Raw genomic sequence first — 18,593 nt, 5'->3', positions numbered from 1 at the left:
GATAATGGGGTTTCCCTGCATGGACCCCCACTGCCTGACAACGTGAAAATGAGAGGCTGCCAGGCTCTAATCATTAGACCATACTCCCTTTGTACAGCCAGCATGGGCTCTACAGTGCTACCAACCCCAGTTCCAAATGTAGTTTTGCACAAGGATGCACTGTGCATTTTAATAAAGGAAACATCCAGCCCCAGAGTCTTACCTTGGGGTGAAATCATCCCTAATGGTTTTCCTGGCTATTTCTCTTCATTTGTAGTGAGTGTTGCCCCTTGCATGTCATTCTGGAGTGAGCATGCTGAGCCTGCAGCTTCCAAAGATGGGAAGTCACCATAATGTGACAAGTTAAGCAAGCCTTGGCTGGGGGCAGTTTCAATATCCCAGGAGTCTGACGTCCAACCAAATGATATTACCAGACTTTTACAGGGCCTGCTCAAAATTACTCAGAATTTCACAATTCAGGTCTCTGCACTTCTGAGTTGAAAAGGCTCCCTGCAGCCTCTTGCTCAATGAAATGAGCCAAATGAGCCAAAGTCTGAGCTGGCTGAAAAAAGGATTTTTCCAGCTAACATTGCCTCTTCCCTACAAGCTAGCGCTAAGGCAATTGCCTGATTCACTACAACTGGGCTCATATGGTCTTTCCTCTATTCAAGGAGAGAGTGTGTTAACCCTCTCCTCATCAAACACTGACTGGAGTCTGTACACAGGGGAGCACATTCTGCTCTCATTTACCCAGTGTGAATTCAGAGTGACTCTCACTGAATTTACGCTGGGGTAAGTGAAGGTGGAACCGATGAGGAGGCAGCCACGAGAAGATGGATCCTAATGAGATAAAAGTGAATGAATGAAAAACCCTTTGCTGGCACAAACCTTGGCATCTATTTAAGGCAAGTGCAGCTGTTTGGATCCGCTTTTTGTGCTGATGTACGTGTTTCATAAATAAACTTATCTGAAAATATAGGAACAGCATTTGGTGCCTCATCAAATGGAACAGTCCCATTGGCTTAAGCAAACAACAGTAACCCTACTGAGCATTGAGAAAAAGCTGGATAATTTTTATAACCGTCAAGAACATCTGTGGCTATGCATGCTAAGATAAGGCTCAACATCAGAGCTCGTGCTTCAGGGTGTGAGCTACTGGGCTGCAAAGATCAGAAAGGAATTCAATCTCTTCTCCAGCATGGCAGAAATAACAAGGTTTACAATAGGGATGAATGGGTCTCCCTCTGAAGCATCAAGACAGTGACCACTGTCCTGGAGGAGAAACAAGACTAGAAAGGCCAACACTTAGGAAAAAATTCTATGGCATTTAATAGCAATGAAACCAATAGGGTTGTACAGAATTTAACATAGAACTATATGCTTTCTACTGAGCCACCCAAAAGAATTTCTATAGCGGGGTATAATTCTCTGTTATATTCTACAGCAGGGGTTGGCAAACTTTCAGAAGTGGTGTGCTGGGTCTTCATTTATTCACTCTAATTTAAGGTTTCGCGTGCCAGTAATACATTTTAACATTTTTAGAAGGTCTCTTTCTATAAGTCTACACTATATAACTAAACTATTGTTGTATGTAAAGTAAATAAGGTTTTTAAAATGTTTAAGCAGCTTCATTTAAAATTAAATTAGAATGCAGAGCCCCCTGGAGCGCTGGTGAGTGACTCATCCTCTAACATCAAACAGATAGATCTGGACTGAGAGCATTCCTTGCTCTCTCGTCCCAGATCTTTTACTACCTCCATCCTCCAACGCCCTCTGCTAATACATTCGGAATCATGCTCAGCTCTCAGAAAGTGCTTTGTATTTTCAAAGCTCTTTTACAAACTGGAATTCCTTTGCACATCCGTGCGAGGTGGGTGTGTGCTGTTCCCCCCATTCAACAGCTGGGGAAACTGAGGCACGGAGATGGGAAGGCTCAACTGTTTGGCACCCAAGTCCACACTTAGGCATGCAAAGAACAGGCCTAATTTCCAGAGGAACTGAGGACCCCCAGCTTCCCATAGTACACAGCAGCTCTGAAAAATCAAGCCACCCATTATGGATTTAGGAACCCAACTTTAGGCACCTAAAGTGACACTGCAAATCAGCGTCAAGAGCAGGAGTGGAAGAGAGAAGTTCCTGAATCCAAGGCATGCTGCTTCTCCTGACTAGACACCCATTCTTCGCTGCCTGGAAGCGCTGGAGTTTGGATCCTTGCAGAGAGCCAAAAGGCAGACCTGACGCAGGAGAGAAGGGGACATCCATCTACCAAGGCTGTTCAGGTGGCATCAAAGGGCCTAATTCACCACTGCCATAGGTTCCCTTCTCCCACCCTTCTTGTCTGTTTAGCCTGTTAGCAGTTTGGGGCAGGAACTGTCTCATACTATGTGTGTATGCTGCATCTAGCACAATGGGGCCAAGATCTGAGCTGGGCCCCAACAGCTACCATAATGCATGTAACCCGAATGGCAACACTGCGCTATTTGAGCTTCTTTAATATTCAAATCTGCAAAACGCATTTCAGTTCTAATAATCTAAAACATCTGCAGTAAAAAATGGTGACCTACCTTTCGTAACTGCTGTTCTTCGAGATGCATTGCTCATGTCCATTCCCTTCTAGGTGCATTCGCGCCCACATGCACAGTCGTCGAAGATTTTTGCCTTAGGGATGGTGTCCTGGCCGTGGGAGTAAAGATGCGCCAGATCCTTGAGAAACCTGATTGCCATGTCCTGAGTGAAAGCCAACCCCCCTTTCCCCGAAGCAGAAGATGGAAGGCCAAAATGGTGGCCAAGTGGACCTTAATAGATGAAAGAGACAGATCCTGAAGCTTGAAATGCAGAAGGTAGTCCAGGATTGACTGCAGTGAGGCTCGCACAGGCTGAATATCTTGGTCCAAGGTCCGGCACATAAACTGCTTCCATTTGGCCATGTAGGTCGCCCTGGAGGAGGGCTTTTTGCTCCCCAACAGAACTTGTTGGGCATGGGCCGAGCATTCCTGTTCCTCCGCATTCAACCATGCAGCAGCCAAGCCATCAGGTGCAACACTGCCAGATTTGAGTGCAGAAGGCTGCCCTGGTTCTGAGACAACCAGTTTGGTCTGGCCAGAACTGTAGAGTGCAACTCGAAGATATTATGTCAAGCACCCAACGGTCCAAAGTTACTTGTGAATATGCCGATCAAAAGGGGAGCAGTTGATTGAGGAAAAAACAGGAGGATGGATCCTGGAATGTGATGGGAGTGTAACCTCAAAATGCTGGAGATGGTTTGTCTGAGGTGGCCAAGGAGGAGTAATGGGAATATGGAACAGGGATCATGGGCACACCTCAAGGGTTCCAAAAGGCCACTGAGCAGGCCACTGGCCCTGCTTCCACACTGATGCCGTGGTGGATGCTAGACCGGTTTCTGGGGCCAATGGGGATCCTCTTCTCAGCGAGGGGCTGAACTCTGGCTCCAACTCGGACCATTCCCCTTCCGGTGACCAAGGCGGGGCTGTGGAAGACTAAGTCTGCAGGAGGACCTTTGTCAGAGACCAATGCCTAGGGGGCAGAGAGCGGCATCTGTCCAACAAGTGGGTACCGGAGCAGTGGAGATCAGTGCCGCAACAGCAAGACCGACACCTGGGAGATTGTCTAGGCGATAGGGACTTACACCGGGGGGATCTCTGTCAAGATGCTGGCTGGTACCGAGAATATGGAGACTGGTGCCTCAATTCCGGTGTTCCATGCCTCGTGGAAGGAGAGCGTGGTGCCGGAGACCTGGGTCTTCTGGCCAGAGACCAAGGTTGTGGGGATGGGGATATATGTCTGTGATCTGGGAACTGATGGTGCTTCACCGCTCTCTGGGGGAGGGGTCCCATGGCTGGCGGTACCAGCAAGCCCATGAGGTTGTTGGCCGCCTGGGCAGCTTTGGGTGTTGAAGGTCCCAATAGCAGCCAGGGTCCCCTGCCACTCCCAGGAGTCGGATCCTCATTGGGCTAGGGGGTCCGACTGTAGCAGTACCGCCTTGTAGCTCCGGGGCAGGTGGGTGCCCTGAGCTAGGTCCTTTGCCCTTGAGCCCCCTTCCCCTCCTAAAACACCACTGGGGAGCCTCTTCTTTTCCAGCTTTTTGGGCACTGGTGAGGGGGAACGGTGCCAGACAGAGCCTGGTGCCGGCGGGGAGCTCTGTACCAACGCCAAGGTGCTAGGAGTGAAGACCAATCAAGAGGGCTCTGACGCTGGATGGAGTGCAGCCTCCATGAGGAGGGCCTTCAAGAGGATATCCCGCTCCTTCTGAGTTCTGGGACAGTTCTTGCAAATTCTGTACTAGCCTGTTGCATGAAGAACATGGTTTGAAGCCCGGGAACAGGGCATGCCCCGCTCCAGGGCAAAGTCTGAGCCCGGACCGTAACAATTAAACTAATAACAAACATTGAACTAAATGGCTAACTAAGTACCTAAGAACTATATACAAAGAGAACAACAATGGGCTGTTAAGAACTGCTAATGTTCTTGCAATGCAAGACAAGGCTCTCTGACCAACTGTCATGGGAGGGGATAAGAAGGAACGGAGAGCGCATAGGGCCGGCAGCTCCTAACATACCAACGCATGATCGTGGCAGTCCAGAGGGTGCCACTGCTGACTCGACGGATACTGCTAAGGCAAACACCGACGACTGTGCACGTGGGCGTGCACACACTTAGAATGGAACAGCCATGAGCAACACATCTCGACCAAGGACAAAGGTAATGGAATTATGATTTTTATCATGACTGTGTCCCAAGACCATATTCCAGACTGACAGACAACTTCTACCCACTGTTGTCTGAGAATAGGACCTTCATGTTTCTGCTCGTTTTATTTTTCTATCTACTTTTAAAAACAATAATTTTCTAGGGCCCCAATCGTGCAACGGAATCCACACAGGGACCCCATTGTGCTAGGTGGTGACACACACAGAACAAAAAGACACACTGGCTCAAAGAGCTAACAATCTAAGTAGAATTGCAGGATCATGGCCTAATTCCTTTAATGCTCACAATTTATATTGAGGTTACATCTATAAAGAGCTGATAAAGTGTCAATAAACAATTGCAAAAAGAAAAGGAGTACTTGTGGCACCTTAGAGACTAACCAATTTATTTGAGCATGAGCTTTCGTGAGCTACAGCTCACTTCATCGGATGCTAGACATTACAAGCATGTTACAGACCTGAACAGTCTGTATTCCAGCTGGCTGGAAGACATCTGTAGAAGGTATTCTAGATGTTTAGACTCTTGGATTCTATGTCAGCTGATTAACTATTAATCATTTATTAATCCTTTATAAACTATTCATAACTGTGCTCTCAATACAAAGCACAACCTGCTGAAGTCAACTCTCTAATTCATTCTGGCAACTTTTTAATCTAATAGAGGAAAAAAAGAAAAAAAACAAACCCCTGCTGATGAAACCATAGTGACTCAATTCTTGCCAAGCAGAGCCCAGAAGTTGCTGTGTGTCCTGACTTGCCCAGAAGAGTCTGCAGGACACTGCTCTCCATCCCTCTCCACCTGCCACGTGGGCACAAATTGAGTTCCAACAGTAAAAACCACCGTCTGCAGAGTGCGGGGAAAGGAGGGGGCTTCGTTACCTGGCGCATTCTAAACATTTGTCTTATTTATAGACACTAAGGAGAGACTGGTCTGTGCAGAGGCCAGCTCACTGAACTGGAACTTCTGGAGGAAAAGAGCTTGGCGAAAGCTTGTATGGTCCCGTGAGGCCCGCTTCAGTCAGTGGGGGTTGCATGCGGCAGAGTGGCGCTTCCTGCAGGATTGGGGCATCAGGGAGAGCAATGCCAGATGGAACGGCAGTGTTTATCGGGTTTTCATTTCACTTTCTGCTCAACCTCCCCGCCCCACGCTCTAGTAAATTCCATCTAGCCCACAGGCCATTTTGGGAAACGATACCACTCAAAAGCGCTTTTTATTTATTTTGTTTTTTAAAATGCTCAAGCAGTGCCCGGTTATCTATTTCCAGTAGCTCCTACAGATGAGTCACTTCCCCCTCTGTCCTTTACTTCTCCTGCCTGTATAATGGGGACAGTGACACTTGACTGTTCTATGCAAAACAAACAGAGCTCTCGAGTTGGAAGGCTCTGTATAAGAGTTGAGCGTTTTTACCATCTAATTGCCAATAACAATGACGCTTGGCCTCCAAGCGGCACTTTTCAGCCTTCTGTCTCAAGTTGCTTTTGCAAAGACCAGTTGGTATCGTTATGAATCTCACTTTGCAGATGGAGAAACTGAGCCGCCCGCAGAAGAAGTGACTTGCCCAAGATACAGGCCAGAAGGCAGGGGTGGAGCATGGAGGAAGAGAGACTCTTAGTTCAGCCAGAGCTGCCTCCCGAGAGGCACATTCTGTATGACTGAGAACACAACAGGCCTGATTCACAGTTACTCGCGTCCTGAGCTGGTGGAAGGGATGGAATGGGAAGACTTTAAGCCACCTGCGCACTCCCACAATTCAGAACCCATGAAGGACCCTGCCGAGCTTCCACTGTAAATTAAGCAGCTTCAGGACTCTTAGCATCTAAGCATGCCCTAGTCCTGCCTAACTCCCAGAAAACCCTTCCTCCACCTCTCCACTTGCCCAAACCTCCCATTTATCTAACTCACGGCACGTTTACATTGGGAACCCCTGGAAATCAGTAGTGCCTTTTCTTGAATGCCTGGAAAGCACCGAGCATCCTGATGGTCCCGCTGTCAATAAATAATAACAAAGCAAACCCCCTAACCTGTACCAGGAAATGTACCACAGAACACGTGCACTGTGCTGGCTGAATGGCCTAACCTTCCAATGAGTTCAATGGACAAAGGCTGCAGAGGAAAGAACTGCCAGCAATAGGATTCAATACATCTCACGTTATTTGATTCAACCTGCAGTAAATGCAGGCCAGGACCTCCTAGCCCCAGCGAGGAGCAGTTATCAGGACTCAGTATACTCATAAACAGATATAAAACAGCAGAAGATCAAAATAAATAGACAATAGCAGGAGCAGATCAAAGGGGAAGGAGTTTTTATCTAAGAGGGGGTGGGACATGTTCCAAGAGCGGATGAAATACTGAAGGCTTCTAAATGCTGACTGTAAAAGCAGAGATGTAGCCTCAAGGATGTGTCGTGCTGGAGAGACAACAAACTAGACTCGTCCCTGGTGGAGCCTCCATTGATGCCAATGGACATACATGGAGTTGTCCCAACAATCTCCCTGGCCAAAGGTGGTATTACTATTCATTTGTATTGCGGTAGTGCCCAGATGCCAGGCGCTGTACAAACACAAATCATCCAAATGGTTCCCTCCTTATCGACTTACCCGTTCCTCCCCTGCCCCCAATTCTCTCACAATCTGTCTAGATTTGATCACACTTGAAGGCAAAACCTTTACCAGTGACCTCAGCACCTCCCAAATGCATGGAGTATGACAGTCAGCTGTGCTGACGATGTATTGAGATAGCGGATGTAAAAGCAGTGAGGTCACTGGGATGTGAGTTGAATGATGCTGGGGGTACACACTGCTTTTGGATATGCACTGGAGATGGAAATAGAAGCCTGAGGGCATGCTGGAATTCATACTTGACAGCACTGCAGGCTCTTGGAAGGTGCCAAGAATGCAAGAGTCTTGCCACGTAACCACTTACTTCCAGGACTTAAAGGCTTGGGAAGAATGGGGTGAGTCCTGCTGCAGCCTTAACTGTTACCAAGTGCAGCATGTGTTTGTTAACCCTGTACATCTCAGCACAGCTAATACTCAGCCTCCCTCCCTCCCTCTCTGTGCAGGAAGACTAGCGTATACGTATCAGTGCCACAGACAGGAGCCTGTAATAGGCTTCAGCAGCTTTGGCAGTCAAGAGAATGCTCCTTTCCATTAGCTTTATCCAAGCCAAGCTTTAACGTGAATATTCTCCCAATATCTACACACAGTCACACTGGGTCAATCCAGCAAACTGCATTTGTAATGCTATCAGAGCAATTCATTACCGAATACCACTCACACCTTTCAACTGGATTAGCAAGGCTCTGGGTGCAGCTCATGGTCTCTGTGTATATAATGTCTTCTGCAGTTTCCACAGCATGCATCCGATGAAGTGAGCTGTAGCTCACGAAAGCTCATGCTCAAATCAATTGGTTAGTCTCTAAGGTGCCACAAGTACTCCTTTTCTTTTTGCGAATACAGACTAACACGGCTGTTACTCTGAAACCAGCTCTAGGTCTACATCTAGTTCTACATCTCTGCATCTACATAAAAGCTACATCTGGGAGATGGGGGTCCTGACCCTTACCTTTCTGTGAGTGAGTTTTGGCAGCTTTCCCCAGCCAATAGATGAAATGAGGGTGGATGGATGGCACAACAAATAAAACAGAAAAGTGGAGAGAGTGAGAGAAGGATAGAAATAAACAGAACAGTAACGTTTGAATGTCATGGCACAAACAGGCTGAGTTTTAAAGTGATTTTCCAGGATCAAGAGGCCTGTTCCCACCATTCACAGTGCTGTACAGCACCAAACGCAACAGGGCCCCAATCTTGACTGAGGCTGCCGGCAGCGACTGCAGTACAAATAAGGACGCACGGGCATCCCTCATGTTAATCAGAACAGGAGCTCCCCACAGCATAGCAAGGGAGGGAGGAGAATAATAGGAGAGGAGAATCTGCAACACTTACCCTGGTGGAGCAGTGCTTATGCCTGGGAGTCGTCCCAGGATGCCCAGCAGGGTATCTGCAATTCACTGGGACATCTCCCCAGCTATAGCCATTGGGAAAGACCATCATTCCTCCCTGGGTCCATGAATGGAGGCACTGGGAGTGGGAGCCCTTCTACGGCTGGGGATCTGGCCTCTTTCACTGCCTGTATAGTTACTGGACCTTCCCTGCCAAAGCACCCCCCCTCCCGCCCCAAGCCTGAATTTCACAGGATGGCACTAGGCCTCCTGTATTAAAGGGGACAGAACAAAGAGACAATCCCTGCCCACAGAGCTTACACGTCACCCACAACACCTGAATCCTTTCAGGCAACCCACAGCAGGACGCCTTCCCTGCACAGAGGCCAAAGGATGGCACCTCCCCCAACCCTCCTGTTAATCCTGGTGTTCTGACTACTGCTTCAGTCTCACTTCCTAAGAACCCAGTGTCGTGCATGCAGAGAGCAAAGGAGGGTGTGGAAGGGGGAAGCATGAATCCACTCTAAGGGAGCAGGAGGATACGGCTAGTTATCTGGAAATGAGTCAAAGCTATTACTGACCCAGCTACAGGAGTAACGGGCTGGAAACAGAAGCATCAGGCTACATAGGAAAGGCTCCTCCCAGGAGATCACTGACCAACCCACCCAGACACTTGGGGCTTTTCAAAGTCCCTGGACAGCTGGTTCTCAAGAAAATGTCAGCCCAGACCATGGTACTCTGTGCAGTTTGGATCAGCTGTCAATCAGCATTTGGATATTGGGGTGCTTATTCAGAGTGAACCTCTTGCCCCTCACTAGCCCAAACACACAGGATCAACCAGAGGGGCAAAATGGCAGCTTCAAGGTTTCATCTCTCGAAGGGAGCTCCCTCAGGTGAGACCCCAGGCCCACCCCCCTCAGGTGGGATGCCAAGAGCAGCTGCAGCAGCTCCAGACCAGTAGAGTTATTGAAACTTGGCTTCTCGGGAGCCCCAGACTGCAGGTAATTTGATGCATTTGATAGGAAAGTTCCAGCCACAGGAAATTGGTTGGGTGCATTATGTCCTGCCCCACTGCACACTGCCCCTTTCCTGAAGCATATTTTAATAGGTTCATTCATGTTTCACTCTCCTTTATTATTGTACAATGAGCTCAGAAACCGAAGAGTGCTCAATGCAGGGAAAATGGAAGGGCAGCTTTGTGTGCGTCTCCCTTTGTGTGTAAACAAGGGTCCTTGCTGGTACCCAAGAGCTGCCAAGAGCCAAAGAAATAGGAAAAATTCAAGGGGGCCCATACTTTTATACAGCCTTCAGCATAAATTAAAATGGCTCTGAATCCCTTTTTGCCCAGCTAACGGTTCCACAAGATCAGTTGGGGGAAGCAAACCCCTCTGTTTCAGATCCAAGACAGGCTAGGAAAAACAAACCCTCTGTCATTTGGGATGGGCTTAATTTGGTACAGGGAGTTGAGTCTTGTGGAGAGACTGGTGGTAAGATCAAAAGCACTTTCCAGACTTAACAGGCCCTGTTCAGTCATCAAAGAGCCCATCTAAGGTCCTGGCAGCTTGACAGCAGGCGGGGAATGGCAAATGCTGTGCCACTCTTGGCTGGTCACAGACACAACTGCTCTTCTCCGCGGCCAATGACAATGAACCCTTTTGTTTTCGCTGTGGATTTGTCCACATGGAGAACTGATTCCAGAATAAGGCAGGGGGTGAATCTAAACAGCTACAGCTATTCAGGAAGGAGAGTGTTCACACAGGACATGACTCTGTAGTGGCTATTCCAGTCAATTTCCACCTGTAGACAAGGCCTGCCTTTTGCAGTTGGGTCTCTTCCAGCTGCCTCGCCAGGCAGGATGGCTGTGGCACTTCCAAACAATAGGGGCACCTCAAATGGCCTGGAGTTTGGGCTTGTTTCACAGACGCACCTGAGGGTTTAGTCTTCTTTGTCTGTATTATGGTTGCGCTGAAACGCCACATGGGAGCGACATCAGTTCACACCAGCTGCGAATCTGGCTCACTGGCTCCAACGGAGCCGTGCTGACTTACACAAGTTGGGGATCTGAGCCCACCGATTCCAATGAAGCTGTGCCAATTGACACGAGCAGGGGATATGGGATGAGCTCTACAGACAAATCAGTCCTCATAGCTGGTAACTTCGGGCTTCACGTGTGTCTGTCTTTACCCCTTCAACGCCCAGCTGTGTGCTGGGTCTGCCTCATTTTGCACTGATCAGGTGAATAAGGCCTGGGCAGCAGCATCAAGAAGAGGAAAAACTAAAGAAAACCCAACCATGGCCACTAAAGGAAATAGTAAAAGAGTGCAATGGCTGCTGTCAGAACGAGCTGAAAGAGACTGAGCAGGCGGGTAATAAGTTCTGGCCTTACCAGATGGCTTCGTTCTGGAACAGGAATGGGTTCCCCTCTCCCATACCTGCAAATTGTGTCAACTTCTCCTTCAGTCTCACCAACAGTATATATCACTCTCTGCCTTGAGGTCTCCTTCCTCCTTGTCTTCCTCCCACTACAAACCCAATTATAAATATCCTCCTCAGCACAGCTCTCTAAATAAACCAACGGAGCAGCCTGACAATGAGGACTGCTTGAGCGTCAGCATTTTAAATTCACTCACTATGGCTAGGAGGACAGGAAAAGAAATCCCACCATTCATTTCTCTTATTGATCTATAATACCACCCCGAACTCTGCCTCTACAGCTACACCTCTCTATAGCTATAGGAATGCAGCTCCATGCTTTCCATTCAGCCACCTGACTCACACAGCACAGAGATTCATTCAACCGCATTCTCTTTTTTCCCTGCCTCAAGCATGTACGCTGTGGGGGGAGGGGGGACAAATAACATCTTGTATGTTACACATTCATATTAAAAAAAAGGTGTTGGAGGATCAAAAACGGGATATTGATTAGACGACAGGACATCTTCCGACCCAGAGTTTAAGAGGAGGTTTCTTTAAGGAGGGAGGCAGTAATTCTGATGCCTATCACGTTGAGGGGAAAACTGATTTTAGAGCTGGAGATGGCATAGCGGGTACAATATCTGGGCATGTTCTGTGCACAGGGCGGATCGTCGCCTTTGTCCAGAAAGACACAGCACTGCTCCACTATGCACGGTGCTGAAGCAACACGTTCATAGAATATCCACCTGCAGGATGAAATTAAGACCTTTTCCTTTCCAGTGTTTCTTAGGGTTAAAATCTACCTCCTCAGGGCTTCAGGAATCTGTATTTTCTTGTCATTTTGACTTAAAGCTGACAGAACAAATGTAGCACTGCACCACATACAATGGATCAAGCAAAATTTGGGAGGCAACTTGTTAGGAATACTGGAAGCTACTTGATTTCACTGCAGCTGTTTGAGAGGTAAGGCTGGGTGACTAGCAAAGGATGGGACGCATACCATAGGTAGATAGCAGGGTGGCTGTTCTCTGGATAGCCCAGATTACCAGGGACAACCCTGCCAGATTCACACCTTAAATGAGGTCCTGCTATCCTAGATCCTTGTCAGCCAGAAGACATCCTGCTTAAGACTGTAAGCTCTTTGGGGCAGAGACCATCTTTTTGTTCCATCTGTACAGCTCCAAGAACAATGAGGTTCTGGCCCATGACCATAAAGTACATATAAATAAATAAAAACCTTATCAGGCTTGGGTGGGGAGAATATTATAAAACAATTCCCATTATTTTCAGTCCCACTTCGCCACTTACTCCTGGGAGATTAACTCATTCCTTTTGGCAACCACGAGGCAGATTCAACTTGCAATGGATGCCCAAGAGCTGCTTGTACTAGGAAGTTAGCACTCTGGCACTGTCCCCTTTCAGACCTTGTGCTCCTCACAGCAGGGATTAACTCCCTCCATCTGTGAAAATCTCATCACCTTCAATCAAAGGAGGCAGCCAGGAAATCATAAACAACATTCTCCTCCACTCTACAGAGCAGCAATCAGCTGCAATACGGAAAAAATCTATCCTCTCTCGAGATGCTCTTTCTAGGCTGCCAGCTGTTTGAAATGGCCCCCTGCTCTGGCGCAGGCAGTTTAACTAATATGCTGACAATGTACTGACCAATGGCACCCAGTAGGAGGCCAAATTCATCCCTACTGTGATCACAACTGAGCCCTAGTTTGCCTGCAGACACTGACCCCCAGGAGTTAAATGGAACAGTAGAGAGAAGGCAACAATTTCACTTATCCCAGCCACCATCTTTGGTGGCATACCCCTAGCCAGCTTGTCACCGTCGTCTTTACTGGATTATTTATTGCACTGCTCTAGGCTTGGCTATCACAGTCCTCTCACAAAACCTACTGATCGCCTTTCTCATCAACTTCGGCAGGAACAGAATCAGGCCCTAAGTAGGCAGTTTCTGCTCCAAAATGAGCATAAAAACCTAATCGCTTCAATTACCCTGACAGCAAAGGCGCAGAGGCAGAGTGCTTTGTGGCAATGATTAGCAGCATTTAACAGAGCCGTTTAAAAACTGACAGCCGGTCACAGCGTCAAGTAAATAATCATAATGTTGGATTGGTCTCTCTCTAGCTCTCTCTCTCTCTCTCTCTTTTTTTTTTTTGGTATAAATAGCTCTAACCATCTCCTCGATGCGCTAGTTTAAAAACCATTAAAAACAAATGGCCATCAATCTCTCTCTGAAAATGCCACAACAAGAACAACAAAGCCAGAGGGCGGGTAGCTGGGGAAGGGCTGCATGGGCTGGCACAAGTGGTGACTAGAATACCAGAGCCACTGTTAGGATCCTCGGGTGGGAATTCTGAACCTGCAAAGACACCTACCCTCCTCCTCCAGTTACTTGCACATGAGAACAGTAGGGGTTTCACTGCAATGGAACTGAACCCATCTAGTGGCCTAATCACCAAACCATCCCTGCTCGTGCTCATATCTGTACACTGCCATTTCACAGCTTCTTCACACACCACAGGAAAATCCAGGTGCCTAGGGGTCAGATGGCCTAAATGGGTCTCTCTCCATGGATGTCAATTTACACCAGCTGAGAATCTGGGCCTGGTTGCATGATGCTAAGCAGGGCAACGTTGCTGTCAATACCGATGGCCTAGCTACTCTAGTTGGCCATGAACTGTCTCAAGATTTGAGCTAAGAGGTTTTAACTCAAGCCACTCCATCATATGAGGAATCTTTTGAAAGAGGCCAGGGGTTAGATAGGATTGTGAAGGCAAATTCAGACTAAGAACAGGACCAGTGACTATGCCAACAGCACTTCCTACCTCTGAAAACAGACAAATCAAAAGTTTAAGCAACCGGATTTGTTGTTCGCATAGGATACACTAGATCCCATCTACCATGAGATCTCCACCTACTCCCCCCTACTTCTGAATTGCACATTCCCTGGGCTTGCCAGTAGCATAGCTTGTGTCTACCATAGTGGGATCGTGGCAGCTCAATGCCTCTCAACTCAGCTGAGGTGCTGTACAGTACAGAAAGGGTCAATGAGCACCTACCCATGAACTGGGTTCTATGGGATACCTGGCCAAAGGCATCACATGTCCCAGCAGGAACAACCTGAACATCAGCTTTCAGGAGTCCACTGATCTTTTTCTCTGCCAAGTCAGCACCATTGGACATATCACTGCTTGTCAAGGAGTCCTACCTCCTGAAGGGCTGAATCAGCAGAGGGCCATTGGCCAGTGGGGTGATTAACATCAGCAAATGCTATGGGATGAGAGTCAAACCCATAGAAATCTTTCATAGACCAGGGGGCAAAGGAAAGAAAAGATATACAGGAGCATCAAAAACACAAACAGAAAGAGGAGGAGGGAAGCAGGAAAAGGAACGAGTTGAGATGAGGCCAGAAGAAAAAAGAGAGGGAGATGAGGGTAAAGGAAAGCAAGATAGAGAGACAGTGATAGATCAAGGCAAGGGATAGCTACTCATCCTCCCCGCTCCTTTCTCCCTTCAACTCGGATATGAAACCCCTCAGTGCTGCCCTGGAGATTGGAGGGAGACCAGCCATCTAACCACCCACTCTCCCATGAATGCCACAGCATGTTCAGCCCCTGCACCACTCCCACATTGCATTTTAATTTTAGCAAATACTTCAAAAGAGAGAACCTAGAACTCCAGGGATTTAGCTGCAGCCCGTGCAATGGAAATTCACAGAGCATCGCAGCCTATTGCTTATTACAGATCCACGAGTCACTGTCTCCGTAACAGATAGGAGCCAGAGTAGAGGTCATTAGATCTATGCATATTTAATTCTTGCTGCTTGTAGACTAGCATTGAGACATACCTTGGCTTTATTGATTGTGCAGTGGAGAGCATTGTTTTCTTGGTCGTACAGCAAACTGAAATCTAGTGTTCCCAGCGTAGCTGAAAAAGACAAAAGAACCTTGTTAATGTGAGCTGCCCAGCAAATGCTGTTTTTACTCTCACTAAAGGGGACTAAAGTGGAGGACTGCTGGGGAAAGGGACCCAGGGAGATGCAAAAGATTCCGCTACAAGCCTGGTGTAAAATAGCCTGCAAAGTCAGGGCCTGATTGTCAGAGGTGCTGACCAATCCCAGGTGCCGCTGAACTCATGGTGGGTGCTCAGCACTTTTGACAATCGGACCAGACACGTACAACTCCAAGGAGCAATTCACGAAACTCCCATTGGAACCAGGTCGGACACTAGCACATACAATCACACTTAAGACACTGATGCTTTCAGCCACCCACGCCCTAGGCCATGGACATCCTCAGCTGGGTCTAGGAAACTGAGCTCCCAGTCTCATAAAGCCATCTCCCTTGCAGGACGGCTGGTCACCCCTGCTGAACTGGGAATAAGTCCCGATCCTTCTCTCCTGTAACACTGTGTATTATGGCACAAGTTCAACCCACACCAAGCGGGCATAGCACCCCTCCATCGTAATGGGAGCTCCGCCCACCTGTGCCATGGCTGAATTTGGCTAACATAATGTAACTGCTAATTCTCCACCCATTTGATTCCACCCACCCCTGGCAGCCTTCAGCTCCTACCACCCCGATCCTACTCCTCACTCCCCCGCCCCAACAGCCCCCACCTCTTTCACACCCAACCTTGGCAGGGTCCAGCCACCCTACAATCCCACTCCTTGGCAGGCTTCAGCTGTACCCCACACCCTGCCTTCCTCCCAGGTTCCAACAAGGAGCCAGCTCCACTGCCCCCCCAAATCCCATGTTCCAGATTTACCCCAGCCCCACTCCCACCAAGGGGAGGCTTCTGTGCAGGAGGCAAACAGGGTAGGCACCCTGCTGGGATCCCCCCAACTTACTGCAGTGTAATGGAGAGAAAGGGCAGCTGCTGCTGAGCTCAGTGTCAGGGGGCAGCTCCGCCGTGCTCTCACTACTGGAGGGTGCCCTGCTCAGAGCAAACAGAGACTGCAGGCAGCAGCTACCACAGCCCCCTGCTTGACAAGCAGACTTTAGTGGCCAAAGCGGGAACTGCAGACAAAATCCCCCTGGCCGCTGATTGCCAGGCACCTCCCAGACCATGACACTCTTGCTGTTCCTGCGAGCGTTGAGCAAGTGCCGCGGGAACTGGCTCCAGCCCTTGACGGGACACTGGATGCACTTTCAATTTAGGTCAAGGTGCCTGAATATTACAGTGCAGGGCAGGTAGTGAACACACAATACAACAACAAACAATCGTTCCCGACCTTTGGGAGTCAGTGGGCTAGCAAGCACACCCTTCCACCCTCAGGGAAAGAAAGATGTGCTTTACCATTGCATCGCGAGGGCTGGCAGTTTGCAACTGACCCACAGCTATGGGAATTTGCTTGCCTTGTTTGGCCCCAAGCATTCCTTGCAGCTGAGAAAATGGGAGACAAGCTGATAGAACCGCAGAGCTGCCATCTGCGATCACCCAGAATAACGAGTGAAACCCAGAATAACCTTGGCTGCACAGCAGCTTCAACAGTCGGTGTAGCAGATGGGTGCAAACTAACACCCATGACAGCGGCTTCCTTTGAGGGGGGCCCGATCCTACTCTCACTTCCCCCTCCCCTTGCAACCTCGCTGGCCTCATCTACTCCAACAAACTCATTCTTGCCAGCCACCTCCTAATGCTGCTCTTTTTCCAGCTGGGTTTGCCATCGCTGGGGCCCATGAAAAGAAAATCACGAAGGGTTTGTCTACACTGCATCTGGCAGCAAGCCACCCAGCCCGGGGCCATAGCCTTGTGCTAGCAGGGCTCGCGCTAGCATACTAAAAATAGCTATGCAGACATTGTGGCTCATCTCCCCGGGCTTGGCTCCAGCCCAAGCCACAACATTTACACAGCCATTTTTAGCAAGCTAACGCAAGCTCTGCCAGCACTAGTCTGTAGATCTGAGCCAGGAAGCTCACCTCCAGATGCAGCATAGACATACCCTCAGGGATCAGGCCTGCACAAGAGGCCTTAGCTGCATTAAGGGTGCTGTTTGACCACTGATCCCCATTTTATCAACCACAAGTGGCATTAGGAACCAGCAAGGGCAGCAAATGCCCAGCGGTGTTGATAAACGGAAAATCTCCTGGCTTCTCAGTCATGCAATCCAAAGCCCTCTCCTTCTCTGAAGTACTAGTGGGGCACAGCAGGTCCGAGATCTCCCAGTCTTTAGGGAGAGGTTCTGTTCCAGGCCTGTCTCTAGACAGCACATATCATGCAGCTTTCATGTGTTGAGGTTTGCAGGGTGTGGCTCTTGGATCATCGATTACTGGCTCCCAAGGACAACGCAGGTGATAGGTAAAATCCAGAACAGGCATGAGCAGCTGCAGCTCCAGGGACTTCAGTAAGGCCCCTTAATGCAGCCAAGCAGCTCTCAGCACAAGTTCATGTATGCCTGTGCACCTGCGTACATATGTGCATGTAAGCTAAACCCCACTTTGCACATCCCCCTACCCCCAGTCCTGAGGCCACCTGAGAGCTGGGCCAGTTTCCAGCATAAATTAGAGCAGCCAATGGGTAACCACGTTGCTTACAGCCCTAAGGAGCTGTTCTGACAGCCAGAGGATAAGGATGCCCTGGTCTCACTCCCGTTTCCCAGCCACCCTGTGCCAGTGGAAGGGAGGGAGGGCCCTAAGAGTAACTATGGTGGCTTCACACCACTCGAGGATTCCCAGAGGCTGAGGCGACCTGTAGCCAATCCTCTGGGGTTAAGGCTGCTCAGGCACACCAGCCCCAGTGTAGTCCTAGTGTGCAGACGAGGGCCCAGGTCTGAATGAAGCCAGGCACCTGGGAAAGCTTCCCTGAACACAGCAAGATCAGGGGTAACATTGCTCAGCATTTCTGTGCCGCCGAGTTCCCAGGTTCCAACCCAAACACCACGGTTTCCAGTTTAATTCTGCAGAGCCAAGAGGCCTGGGTAAGCATCCAAGAGTCTGAGAGCTCAGAACAGCCAGAGCTCTCCAAGGTTTCCCAAATGCTCTGTGCTCTATTTCATCCAGTCTAACCTAATCTCCTCCATCAGTCTAGCTATCTATGAACCCCTCGTGCGCCCATCACCCGAGTCTAGTTTCTCTCACTTTCTGAGGTTTGTCATGGGGAAAAGTGTCCCACAGCTTTCTGGGCAGCAAATGGATAATTATGGTACAGCGAGTGGGGGGTAATTTTCTCCCCAAATCTGTTCAGAGCAAGTTTTGTTCCACAAAATCCAGACTGGAGTTCCTGGGATCTGGATGTCATTTATCCACATCTCTAAGCTGTGAGGGTTTGGATGAACCGTTCTGATTTTGGCCCATCACTAGAATAAATAACTACCCCAAGGTGAGTTTTCAGAGTGCTCCTGCCATACAAACCTCCTAGGCATAAGATGCACTTGAATCTCTGTACCCTTCTAGTTCCTGTAAAGCTCCTCCTGGCCTGCCTCCCTCAACCCAAGTCTCTTTCAGGCCCTCCATGGTCTATAAATTCAAAACACTCAACACAGCTATCCCCATACCCCCACAAGCTACAGGGGCTCAGA

General features: G+C 48.9%; 1 protein-coding gene across 1 annotated transcript in view; it reads right to left on the bottom strand.

Moving 5' to 3' along the window:
* DOC2B (double C2 domain beta) overlaps nucleotides 1–18,593 on the bottom strand; it is a 125,160-nt gene that overhangs the window by 80,634 nt on the left and 25,933 nt on the right. The window contains exon 2 of the mRNA XM_077836864.1: nucleotides 14,922–15,001. Coding sequence (XP_077692990.1) covers nucleotides 14,922–15,001 — 80 coding nt within the window. The remainder of the gene's footprint in view (nucleotides 1–14,921; nucleotides 15,002–18,593) is intronic.

The sequence above is a fragment of the Eretmochelys imbricata genome, chromosome 17 (genome assembly GCF_965152235.1).
Source record: "Eretmochelys imbricata isolate rEreImb1 chromosome 17, rEreImb1.hap1, whole genome shotgun sequence".
NCBI classification, from domain to species: Eukaryota; Metazoa; Chordata; order Testudines; family Cheloniidae; genus Eretmochelys; species Eretmochelys imbricata.
This window is presented reverse-complemented; position numbering and strand designations above follow the sequence as displayed.